The sequence below is a fragment of the Postia placenta genome (genome assembly GCF_002117355.1).
Source record: "Postia placenta MAD-698-R-SB12 unplaced genomic scaffold POSPLAscaffold_4, whole genome shotgun sequence".
NCBI classification, from domain to species: domain Eukaryota; kingdom Fungi; phylum Basidiomycota; class Agaricomycetes; order Polyporales; family Adustoporiaceae; genus Rhodonia; species Rhodonia placenta.
The window spans coordinates 1,048,469-1,060,195 of NW_020169835.1; the positions used below are offsets into that span (position 1 = coordinate 1,048,469).

An 11,727-nucleotide genomic window follows, 5' to 3' on the forward strand; every position below is an offset into this window, starting at 1 on the left:
ATCAAGCTACTCAGATAAGACGAGATGCGCCCCCCTCTATCGATTCGGCAAGGCTTGGGGGCTGCCACCACAACCGCTGCTCGCCTGCGACCGCACATTTTATCACTGTCTGCTGACATGGTCCTCCGTGATGAGTCTGTCAAGAGCGGAATTGCTCCGTGACGTGCACTTATATTTGGCCAGATGAACTTAGGCTGCCGTTGACCCGGTCTGACTCAGGCTGGGATTCCACAAATCGTTATAATGCAGGTCTGCACCAGGTGCTCCAAGGGCAAGACATATCTATTATCTTCCAAAAGCACACCATTTTATTCCATTTCTCTCGTGTCTTGGGCTCCTTGGCGGGCAATGTCGTCGAGTGCGTCTCTGAACGTACCGTTTTGCATTACTGCGCACAGTGCCGAAAACTGACTACCACGACGCAATTGGTTGGGCTTTCTCGTAGATCTCCGGTCATATTACTCATCGTGAGCGCTCATGTCATATTTGTAAGGGATGCTGACGCCTTACCACTCGAGAATGATTGAAGACCGACAGCGGCGGATGTAGCACATAAGACAGAACACCCATACCTCTTTAATAGCCAGGGTATGCCGCTTTAATTCATCAGGTCGCCTTTACATCTTCTATCCACCGTCACCAGTCAAAGCGAGCGAAATGAGTTCCTGCAAGGATTGCATCAGCGGTGCGAGGGGGATCAGCGTCGCATTTTGACCCCTGACCGAACTAACGGTATCTTTCTCAACCCAAGGTGTACGCCACGAAGGTACTCCCGAGGGTGAGCGCGTGCATGCCGATTTTACGTTGCGGCACCTATTCTAATCAAACCTCCAGGCAAGATGGAGAAAATTGGCGGCGTTGAATGTTACGTCGCGACACCCACGGGCGACTACTCTAAGGACAAGGTCGTCCTGTACCTCACGGATATCTTCGGTATTCGTCTGAACAACCCCAAGGTACCCTTGCTAGTTTCTACGTCTTTTCTGTACATGAATCGCTAAGACCAAACCACCACGACAGCTACTCGCCGATGATTTTGCGCGCAACGGCTTTAAAGTCGTCATGCCGGACATCCTGTTCGAAGATCCCGTTGGCGAAAATGACCTGAACAATACCAGCTTTGACATCGAGGGGTGGCTTGCGAGGCACACCCCCGATACGTGGCTCCCCACGATCGACGCGGTCGTCGCCGCGCTCAAGGCGCAGGGCGTGACCCGTTTCGGCATCACAGGCTACTGCTTTGGCGCACCGCCTGCGTTCTACCTCGCGCTCAAGAACGAGAGCCACGCCACGGCCGTCGCGCACCCGTCGCACTTGAAAGCTCCTGAGGACCTTGAGGTACCAATTTTGGCAATCCGCAGAAGTGTCAGTATGTCATTAACTCACCATGCTGCAGAAATACAAGGCCGAGTCGAAGATACCCCTGCTGATTGTTACCTGCGAAGTCGACCGGCAATTTCCGCTGGAGGCCCAGGCCATTGCCGATGAGGTACTTGGCGGAGGAAAATTCACACCTGGCTACGAGAGGGTGCATTTCGACGGCTGCGTCCACGGCTTTGCCGTCCGTGGTGATATGGTTTGTTTCCTGTCTCGTTCAGAGCGTCTCTGACGGCTGATACGGGGATGTAGAGCGACCCTAAGGTCAAGGCTGGTAAGGAAGGCGCATTCAAGGCGACGGTTGAGTTCTTCCTGAAGTATCTCTGATTGGTGACGAGATTCTCAGCTATCAGGCGAAGTCATCGTCGTGATTAGGAGCTGTCATGAGAACAGGTTATTTTGTGTCGGATGATATCTCGCGCTGCAATTGATTCTGCAAAAACACGAGTAACGATGACTGCGGTCGTGCAAATGTGGGCATAATCTCGTGTGATGATCGCTCCTTTATAATCACGAGCCGTGGGTGTCGTGTTAAGTACCAACCACATGTTCAAAAGAAGAGAACATCGGACTTTTGTAGAATCGAGGCGTATGAGTAATTGTCCCTCTCAGAACAATGCCTCGTGGCCAATGTTGCCAGACTTGACTTGCATCGGTGGTTTTGATCTTTGTCAATGAAGAGAGTGATCGGTGCAAGCTAGCGATCATGCTTCGGATCATTGATCCTTCGGCTCGATCGGTGATGCGTCATATTTTCGTGATTGGTATTTTCGTGGCTGATATTCTCGTGATTGATATTTTCCTTTGTGGTCGATCTCCGTCATGCCGCTATACATGCCGAGCCGTCGAAGAGCTAGTTCGATCACAGTACTTCCACTCCTGGTCGTGCCGGGGGACTATGTCATCCAATGGCCGAGCAGAAATCAGGTTCTATCTGGAAAACAGATGTTTCCAAGGTCAGATCGGATGGAAAGATGGTGGCGGCGACGGATGGTGTAATAGCTACGATTTATAAGGACTTTGTCTCTCTGTCTACCAGGTACCTCCGTCCAGCAACTCAATCGTCCTTCCATCTCTTTTCTCTCCACTACCACCACCATGAGCTTCTGCAAGGATTGCGTCAGCGGTGCGAACAACTCCCTAGCCTCAATGGACTAAAACTAATTCAATGTAATCGTACCAAAGGCGTCCGCCATGAGGGGACCGCGGAGGGTGAGTGCGTCTAGACTATGTTTTTCCTACCCCGGATCTCACAGGCTCATAGGCAAGATCGAGAAGATTGGCGGTGTCGAATGCTATGTTGCGACACCCTCCGTTGATTACCCGAAGGACAAGGTTATCCTGTTCCTTACGGACGTCTTCGGTATCCCTCTCAACAACAACAAGGTGTGCTTGCTAGCCTTCACCTCTTCCGCATTTTTCTCCGGTCCTTATGCCCTGGTAGCTGCTCGCCGATGACTTCGCACGCAACGGCTTCAAGGTTGTCGTGCCCGACATCCTCGCCGCCGACCCCATCTCGGACGCGGACCTGAACAGCGGCAAAATTGACTTCGCCGCGTGGTTCAGCAAGCACCCCGACGAGTCGTGGAAGAACCCCGTTGACGCGGTCGTCGCTGCGCTCAAGGAGCAGGGCGTGACCCGCTTCGGCACTACAGGCTATTGCTTTGGTGCTCCCCCGGCGTTCTACCTCGCCCTCAAGAACGAGAGCCACGCCACGGTCGTCGCCCACCCGTCGCGCCTGAAGGTTCCCGAGGACCTCGAGGTATGTGCATCTTGCAGCAGACCATGTCATGCACAGAGCTGACGCTTTATCTGCAGAAATACAAGGCCGAGTCCAAGGCCCCCCTGCTCATCAACAGCTGCGAAGTTGACACGCAGTTCCCGAAGGAGTCGCAAGCCGTCGCCGACGAGATCCTCGGTGAAGGAAAATTCGCGCCTGGATATGTGAGGAACTACTACGACGGCTGCACACACGGTTTCGCCGTTCGCGGTGACCTGGTACGTCTTCCATCCCTGTGCGAACGGCGTTTTTTTCTCACCGCGGAATGCAGAGCAATCCGAAGGTCAAGGCAGGCAAGGAGGGTGCGTTCACGTCGACCGTTGAGTTCTTCCTCAAGCACTTGTGAGCTGGGAGAGTGGTTGTGAACATGCGACAATAGTAGTGCCAGATACGTCCTTGTACATTATGAGAGGAATATGTATTCAGTGAACGTATCCCTGAAGCATCACAGCCTTGTGCTTTACTAGATATGCGCGCGTCCTTATGATATCTCTATGTAATAAGCAAAGCCTCAAATGAGCAACTGGTCTTTGTGCCTGGATTCGGCGAAAGGCGATTTTGACGAGCGGCATCAAATGAGTTGGCGAGATCTTAGAGATCTTTCGATATTGACATCCTCTGATCAAAGCGGGGGGGTTGATTTCTGTCTTCTCTTGATGCCTAACCGCGCGCGCTCTAGGACTATGCGCATACAGCGAGGCATCTTCACATATGCTTGTCCTCTGTCAGAGCGGTAGCGATCACAGCGGTTTACAGCCTGAGGCAGCATATGGCTCACCAAATGAGGCATATGGTATAGCGCTCAGCGGCCGAGCATCCCGGATGCCGACGCTGGCGTGGCTACACGGCAAACTAAGTGCTTACTCCCAAGAACTTGGTCAGAACGTCGCCATCGCGCCCTACCCTGGTGTTGCTGTTTAGGTGCGGTGGAGCAGCGGTGGGCAAACTGCCTGCGGTCTGTCAGTCGCGGGGAATCGATGTTTGTGGCAGTATTGTTCGTGGTATATAAAGTTGACGCTCAGCGAACATGGCAGTTCACTCGTCTCCCCGGGCTTCTAGAGACCATCTGCCACTTCGAACAAGTGAATAACCAGCCATGAGTCTTTGCAAGGAGTGTATCAGCGGTAAGGGAGAAGAAGCCTTCTGGCAAAGTGTTGATCTAACCCGCGTACGTTCAGGTGTTCGCCACGAGGGCACGCCCGAAGGTCAGTCTGCGACGAAATGCGCCATGACGGTGGTGATCATCTGGAAGCTTACCGGGCTACCCAGGCCAGATCGAGAAGATCGGCGGCGTCGAGAGCTATGTCGCGACGCCGACGGGCGACTACCCAAAGGACAAAATCGTCTTGTTCCTCACGGACGTCTTTGGAATCCCCCTCATCAACAACAAGGTACGCCTTATTTCCCCTTTCGCACGCAGAGGCGGTGCTGAGCCGGTCTCTCGCAGCTGCTCGCCGATGACATCGCCCGAAATGGCTTCAAGGTCGTTATGCCCGACATCTTCAATGGCGACCCGATCGGCGAAATGGACCTGAACAATGCCAGCTTCAATCGTGAGGCGTGGTTCGCACGGCACCCGGAAGAGACGTGGAAGACCGCCGTCGACCCTGTGGTTGCCGCACTGAAGGAGCAAGGGGTGACGCGGTTTGGCACGACGGGCTACTGCTTCGGTGCGCCCCCTGCGTGGTACCTCGCATGCAAGAACGAGAGTCACGTCACGGTCGTCTCGCACCCGTCTCGCTTGAAGATTCCTGACGACCTAGAGGTGAGTCTAGTCTGTCATGCATCACAGGTGCGGACGACGCTGACGCCATTGGATAGAAATACAAGACGGAGTCTAAGGCTCCCCTCCTCATTAACAGCTGCGAGGTGGACAGGGCGTTCCCACTAGAGGCCCAGGCGAGCGCCGACGAGGTCCTGGGTGGCGGGAAATTCGGGCCTGGCTACGAGCGGACGTACTGGGAAGGCTGTACCCACGGCTTTGCGGTTCGCGGAGATCTCGTAAGTACTTCTTGAGATTGTCGTGACAAGGACTCATCTCACTGAAAATGGCAGAGCAACCCGAAGGTCAAGGAGGGCAAAGAGGGATCCTTCAAGGCTACGGTGGAGTTCTTCCTGAAATATCTGTGAGCATATAGAGATGTGCGTGTGCGTTTATCGCGCGAAGATAGTCTCGAATGTACAATAGGTAAGAGATGCCGAGCGTAGCCCGGCTCCATTTAGGGTATCCGAGAAAGCAATCCTTGGCTTGTGCATATGTCTAGGCTACATGCTCCAGTCCGCGACGTAGGATTGACAGCCGTTTTACAAAGCACTGTAGTCAAATGCTTACGTCCCCTCGCATAAGAACTCACTTGAGCGAAGAGCGAACCTAACTCCCAATATGAAGTGATAATATTGCAGTTTCGGAACCGAGGAAGATCGACTCGGATCAGCACAATTGTCAGAGCACGACTGAGTCAGACCGACTGATCGAGCGCCATTACAGCCGCCTCTTAAGTTCGTCGGCATCGGCAAGAGAGTGAGAGATATCTTATATAAAGAGGATTCCTGAGGATACAAACATCCTCCCACCCTTCATTTGAAGCCACCATCTTGGAGGCGGATTCGTTGATTTGGTCGATGTATTGCTAGCTGCCTTCTAGTTCTGTATTTCTTAATTCTGACGGCTCCGGACCGGATTCATACTCGCCAAGTCTTAATCCCGAGACACCTGTGCTGCGATAATGAGCCTTTGCAAGGATTGTATCAGCGGTACGGCGGTCCCTTAGGCTGCGAAGTTTGTCTTACGACTAATTTCTAATGCGCATCTGTTCATGCAGGGGTCCGCTACGAGGGCACGCCAGAAGGTAATTAGCATTGATTTCTATTAATGAGGCAGAGTTTAAGACGATTGAATTGCAGGCACGATCGAGGCGATTGGCGGCATACAATGCTATGTAGCCACGCCTAAGATCGACTATACTAAGGACAAGGTCGTCCTGTTCTTTACGGATGCGTTTGGCATCCCATGGAACAACAACAGGGTGAAATCCCTTCGCCCTTTGTTGATTTCTAACAATCGTGACTGACAATCGGAAAATATGCCGTAGCTCCTTGCGGATGACTTTGCCAGTAACGGCTTCAAAGTCGTCATGCCCGACATCTTCAACGGCGAACCTGTACCTGACGAGGAGTTCAACAAAGGCACCTTCGACTTCCCCCCATGGTTCAAGCGGCACTCGGACGAGTCGTGGCAGCCTGTCGTCGATTCCGTGGTTGCCGCTCTCAAGACGCAGGGCGTCACACGTTTCGGCACGACGGGCTACTGCTTTGGCGCGCTGCCTGGGTTCTATCTCGCGCGCAAGAACGAGAGTCAGGTCACCGTAGTCACGCACCCGTCGCTCTTGAAGATCCCCGAGGACTTGGAGGTCAGTGCCGTGATCTGCGACTGAATTTCTCTGACGTGAGACTACTTTGGTTGTGTAGAACTACAAGAAGGAAGCCAAGGCGCCCCTGCTCGTCAACAGCTGCGAAGTGGACGAGCAGTTCCCCAGGGAATCCCAGGCGATTGCTGATGAGGTCTTCGGCAATGACAAGTTCGCACCTGGCTACGTCCGGACGTACTGGGACGGATGTACACACGGATTTGCCGTCCGCGGAGACACAGTACGTGTTCGACATCTACCTCTGCGATTGAGTCGCCAACCGTTGCCCCCAGAACAACCCGAAGACCAGGGCAGGGAAGGAGGGCTCGTTCAAGGCGACCGTGGAATAGTTCATCAAGTACTTGTGAATGCGCAAAGGCCGAACATTCCCAGGTGGTCATACATATCCGGCGCAGCGTCGTCACCCGCTGTAGCTGATCGGCAGGTATCCAACATACCTGTCACGGTATTCAACTACTTGTGCCATTACGATTACTGCCTGCACCACTGGATTACTCATCATGATAAACACTGCGAGTGTACACGTATGAGGGGATCTGCAAACGATGCATTGACCATTCAAAGAGTTGCGCAGAAAACAAACAAGATCAATTCCCAGCGTCTGATCTGATCCGCTTGAACGTTTGCATAGATGTCGCGGACGCTCATGGCCGGGATGTATATCTCCCGAGTACTGAGTCAAACCGGTTCATATTTCTTCTATTCTGCTGTCCTCGTCAACTGGATCTTCCATTTGAATGGCCTCAATAGTTTCTGTGGCTCCGAGGACGTCGTCCGCTTCTGTCTCTGGCCCTTCGTCCCGCTTGAGAAAGTTGACCAGTCGCTCGATGTGTTCCGAGATCTAGGTACTATCATGAGCCCGACGTTGCATTACATATCTTGATAGTCCAAAGGCGGTGAGGATGATCAACCACTTACCTTGTCGACTTGTTCATTCTCGTGGAGCGCACGGACGATCTCGTACACGCCGTTTTTGCGGAGGTATTCGCGCGCCCAGCGAGTGGTGCACAGCAGGAGCAGAGTCTCCACGTGTGTAAGGCGAAGCACAGGGTCGGACTCGCGCCGTTTGGTTGGAGGGAGGAACTGCAGTGCAGGAGGGAGAAGCTCTTGGTCCTACAGTATGGCGGACCTATCTCAGCGACGATAGAGTACGAGAAGAGAGGGTAGACATACTTCGAGGTCGAATTCTTCTGGGCCTGCGAGAGGTAGCAGCAGGTACGGAAGAATTTCCATGCCGGATGCCTCCACTGTCGAAGGCGAGACCGCGACACGCTCGGATTCCGGTAACAGGAGTGCACGATGTGATTGAACATAAAATGCACAGTTTCTATGACGACAAAAGCAATGAATAGACTGTTACACGTCCTCAACATCCGCACTGACTTGAGAGTCGAGGCGACGCCGCCTCTGCGAATTGTGTCCTTATGTTCCGTAAACACAAGAAGCTTGGTAAGCGGATACTCGAGATCGCCGTCTGCCTTGAGGGGGTCTGATGTGCGTGGTGTCAGGAAGAACATGCGGCCAACTGGTGCCTGTCAATATTAGTGTGATCGGGTCAAGAAGGGCTCAATAAAGAAGAACACGCTGAACCCACCGTGGTCAAATTTGCAAACACGCTTGAAAGGAAGTGCAGGTTTGCTTTTCTGGGCCGTTTATCTTTGTCCTCTATCTCATCGGCTGCAGCTCCTTGAATGAAGGCGTCTAGGAGAAGCGGGAGAGCCTCTACGCTTCGCGGTTCCGCAGATGGATATGGTACAGGCGCGGGAGACGTCCCGGATTGCGATTGCACAGGAAAATACAGCGTCAGTGACTTCGGATCTGGTAATATCGATACATTGAGAGACAATAGTGCAGAACATGTTGAGCGTGAAGCAGTCAGGTTCGACAACAACATTGATGCGAGATCTGCGAGAATTGATTTTGGGTTCTGCAACGAGCGTGAGACTCGCTGATGTGAGCGAATTTCTGAAGCATACCAAGATATAGGATACAAGGAAGCTCAGGAAGGAAGGCTCAGACAATAAACCAATAATTAGCGAATAGTCCGACAGGTTGACGAGCGCCCTGAAGGCATCATGAGCAGCCGCCTAGAGCAAATCGTCAACCGTTGCCCTGGGCGAGGTCAAGCAGTGTTCTCACTAGCGTATCTCTGCAAAGGAGCTTCAGATCATGAATAACCTCGTTGTCCTGTGCCTGCTGCAGGCCACCGGCTCGCAGACCAGTGAAGAAGATCTCTCGATGAGGCGATCCTTTCGGCGTCTGTCCGAGAAGATTGGACAGTGCGATTTGACGGACTTGAGGATTCGGGTCATGGAGAAATGGCAGAAGCTTCATAAACACTATCAGCGTACATTTTTGTAACGCAGAATAGTCTCGCACCTCCTTCAACTGGTCCGCGGACATGGCTAGTAACTTGACGGTTTCGATCTTACTTTGGGAGATCAGGATATTCCCACGGGCCATTTAGCGAAATTGGCTTATGTAAGGAGAGGCGCGCTCATTTCGAGACCAACCGTGACTGAACGCGACAGTGGCAGTGGCCACAATCTCTCTGCCACCGTGCTCGGGTCATAGCCGGCATGTTTCTTGCATGATCCACTGTTCCATCATCCATGTGCCGTGTATCATGACCAGCTACAATACTGTGCGCTCCGTTAAGGAGCTACTTCAGTCCCACAAGTCCTCCCCGCCCTCATTTACCGTGAAGCTATACCCCGACTATTGGATTTTGAACAATGGGTCCAAATGCCTGTACAACAACCCTGTAGCGGTGTGTTTACCTGCTCGCTGCGCTCTCCCTGCCGGTCTGACTTATGTCGCCATGCGTAGTCCCTATTGGACGACATCCGCGCGCAACGAATACCCGTGGACTTCCTCGAGGCATTTGATGCCGCGAACGTCCCGTTCTATGATGGTCCGTCCCTAGAGGTCCCGGCACAGCAGTATTACCTGACATGTGCTACGCGAAGGTTGCATGATCGTGGAATTGCAGGATTTCCGGTCGCCGAAGGCGACGGACGCAACTCTGGACGAGCCAGACAGGAGCCGCGTCGTGCTCTCGCCGAATATGGAGACACTCTGGGCGGATATCTGCCTTTTGAACCAGAAGTCGGGGAAGGCCTGGACGGACCAGCAGTCCCTTGAGGTAGAAGCACGCATACTGGTACGTCCATTTGCATTGTCCGCTATTATTACCATCTAATTTACTGCCCTTAGCTGGCTACGTCCCCGCCGTTGTGCTTAGACCCGGATCCGCATTTGGCTCGTATTGCAAACAATGTTCACAGAGCATCTGTACCACCACAACCGCGGGCCTTGAAGCGGAAGGCTGCAGCGGTGGAACAGGAAGACGAGGAGGTCGAGAGGGCACGCCGTGCGAAACTTGCGCAGTACATGAACCCCAAGTTTGCAAGACCAGCCGTGACCGCTCCAAAGTAAGTCTCTGTGGTCCTAGCGTTTCGCAGGCCGTAAATAATGGAATTTCCAGCTTCCAAAGATTGGACATAATGCAGAAGTTCAGGCAGAACAAGCTGAAATCTGCAACGAATCCGTCGCAACCGTCACAGGGGCCTGCACAACCCTCTGGTCCCATAGCGCTTCAGTATCAGATAGGGGTTCCTGTCGCACCAGCGCCTGTGGCGACTGCCGCGCCTGTACAACCGCAATACCCTCCTGTTACAGCCGTCCCTACAGCAGTGTCAGCAGGTACCGCTACTCCTGCGCCCCCATCTACACCAGCCCCCACTATTATCGCCGTACCTCACGCGGCACCAGGGACTGGTGTCCAGAGGAATGGACAAAACCCAACTGGACAGTCGCCAGTACTCTCCCGCACCTCTGCGACGCCTGGTGTCCCGCACGCTCCTTTACCCATACCGCACCACTTGCAACCTCGTCATCCCGCACAGAACGGCCTCCAGACGCCAGCTAGATTTTCTCAGTCGCCCCATTCACCGTCCAACACCGGCTCCGCTGCTGCCTCTAGTCCTCCTAAACCGGACACTCGACCGTCTTCCACGGTCCAGTCTTTTCATGCTCAGCAGCCAACTCAACCTGCACAAGTACCGGCGCAAGCCGCCGTCGCCAACGCACAGCAGGCGCACCCGACTGTGACCTTCCAGCCACAAGTGCCGGTGGCGAATTTTGCAACGCAAGCTGCTATAAGGCAGAAGAGGCAACCACAGGCGGGCGCTCCGGCGAACGGCGCTCCGGCTTCGACATACCCGCAAGCGGGACAGGCTATACCTCTCCAAGCGCAAGCCCAGAATCCTGCGTACTTCTACCAATACGCACACCTCCAGCAGCAGCAACGGCAGAACGCAGCCCAGCAACAACTCGGCCAGATACAAGCCGCGAACCCGTCGCCTGCGGCGCGCAGCCCTGCGGCGGTTGCACCACCCGGGGCCACGCAACAGCGTAGCAGCCCACTTGCATCGACGCAGCGGCTAACATCGCGCTCACCGATGCCGCCCACCGTGTCCCAGGCGCAAACCGTGCACAACCCACAGCAGCCATACAACTACCCCGCGTTGCAAACCCAGTTCAACTCTTCACCCCTGCACGTCCACGGCCATCCGCCAATAATGCCGCCGCAGCTGCCTAATACTGGACCGCAGGCTGGTGCTACTGGCGCGCAACAGCAGGGGCAGATGGCATCGCAAGACCAGGCGCAGGCCGTGCATATGGTGCCCCCACATTACCAGATGTATTATCAAATGCAGCATGGGCGCATGCCTCCCGTGGGATACTGGCCCACCATGGGCATGGGACGCGGCACGCCTGTCGCGAATGGGCAGCACCAGACTCCTGCCATAGCTGGACACCCGCAGCAGATGCAGATGGGAGCAAACAAGACGGGCGGCGTGCAGGGCTCATGACCGCGGTGGTATGTATCTTATGTATTTTTAGGTAGTGTAGATGTAGCATTGTTGTAATATCTCTCCTTTACTAGGTAGCCACCCGTCAGCAGGGTCAGCGAGAATCTGACGGCTGTTATTGACATCCTGAATATCTGGCTTTCGTTGCGATGTTGACGAGATCCCGCACAGTCGGTGACCAGTATGGGGACGAAGGTTTGACGATGGTGGGATGCCCCTGGTAAGCCCCTGGCTTCACGCCGCCTCAGATCAGAAAGCTTCTCCA

At 54.0% G+C, this 11,727-nt stretch overlaps 6 protein-coding genes across 6 annotated transcripts; 5 read left to right on the forward strand and 1 right to left on the reverse strand.

The window, feature by feature from the left end:
- Window positions 1-657: 657 nt before the first annotated feature.
- Window positions 658-1,704, forward strand: POSPLADRAFT_1045239 (hypothetical protein; the record flags this gene model as incomplete). The annotated part of the gene is made up of 6 exons (XM_024478711.1): window positions 658-685; window positions 752-778; window positions 835-956; window positions 1,021-1,338; window positions 1,397-1,576; window positions 1,630-1,704. 6 exons carry the CDS (start codon window positions 658-660, stop codon window positions 1,702-1,704), a joined length of 750 nt encoding a protein of 249 aa, XP_024340913.1.
- Window positions 1,705-2,475: 771 nt separating this feature from the next.
- Window positions 2,476-3,503, forward strand: POSPLADRAFT_1138035 (hypothetical protein; the record flags this gene model as incomplete). Its single annotated transcript, XM_024484860.1, has 6 exons — window positions 2,476-2,503; window positions 2,563-2,589; window positions 2,642-2,763; window positions 2,822-3,139; window positions 3,196-3,375; window positions 3,429-3,503. 6 exons carry the CDS (start codon window positions 2,476-2,478, stop codon window positions 3,501-3,503), a joined length of 750 nt encoding a protein of 249 aa, XP_024340914.1.
- A 750-nt stretch (window positions 3,504-4,253) lies between these two features.
- POSPLADRAFT_1045241 (hypothetical protein) lies at window positions 4,254-5,287 on the forward strand (the record flags this gene model as incomplete). The annotated part of the gene is made up of 6 exons (XM_024478712.1): window positions 4,254-4,281; window positions 4,336-4,362; window positions 4,427-4,548; window positions 4,605-4,922; window positions 4,979-5,158; window positions 5,213-5,287. 6 exons carry the CDS (start codon window positions 4,254-4,256, stop codon window positions 5,285-5,287), a joined length of 750 nt encoding a protein of 249 aa, XP_024340915.1.
- Window positions 5,288-5,883: 596 nt separating this feature from the next.
- POSPLADRAFT_1054737 (hypothetical protein) lies at window positions 5,884-6,914 on the forward strand (the record flags this gene model as incomplete). Its single annotated transcript, XM_024480553.1, has 6 exons — window positions 5,884-5,911; window positions 5,980-6,006; window positions 6,062-6,183; window positions 6,250-6,567; window positions 6,626-6,805; window positions 6,858-6,914. 6 exons carry the CDS (start codon window positions 5,884-5,886, stop codon window positions 6,912-6,914), a joined length of 732 nt encoding a protein of 243 aa, XP_024340916.1.
- Window positions 6,915-7,273: 359 nt separating this feature from the next.
- POSPLADRAFT_1045243 (hypothetical protein) lies at window positions 7,274-8,988 on the reverse strand (the record flags this gene model as incomplete). Its single annotated transcript, XM_024478713.1, has 7 exons — window positions 7,274-7,426; window positions 7,504-7,698; window positions 7,759-7,912; window positions 7,969-8,117; window positions 8,180-8,403; window positions 8,691-8,913; window positions 8,965-8,988. 7 exons carry the CDS (start codon window positions 8,986-8,988, stop codon window positions 7,274-7,276), a joined length of 1,122 nt encoding a protein of 373 aa, XP_024340917.1.
- Window positions 8,989-9,211: 223 nt separating this feature from the next.
- On the forward strand, window positions 9,212-11,462 carry POSPLADRAFT_1138600 (hypothetical protein; the record flags this gene model as incomplete). The annotated part of the gene is made up of 5 exons (XM_024484929.1): window positions 9,212-9,355; window positions 9,415-9,499; window positions 9,555-9,748; window positions 9,802-10,019; window positions 10,073-11,462. 5 exons carry the CDS (start codon window positions 9,212-9,214, stop codon window positions 11,460-11,462), a joined length of 2,031 nt encoding a protein of 676 aa, XP_024340918.1.
- Window positions 11,463-11,727: the final 265 nt, after the last annotated feature.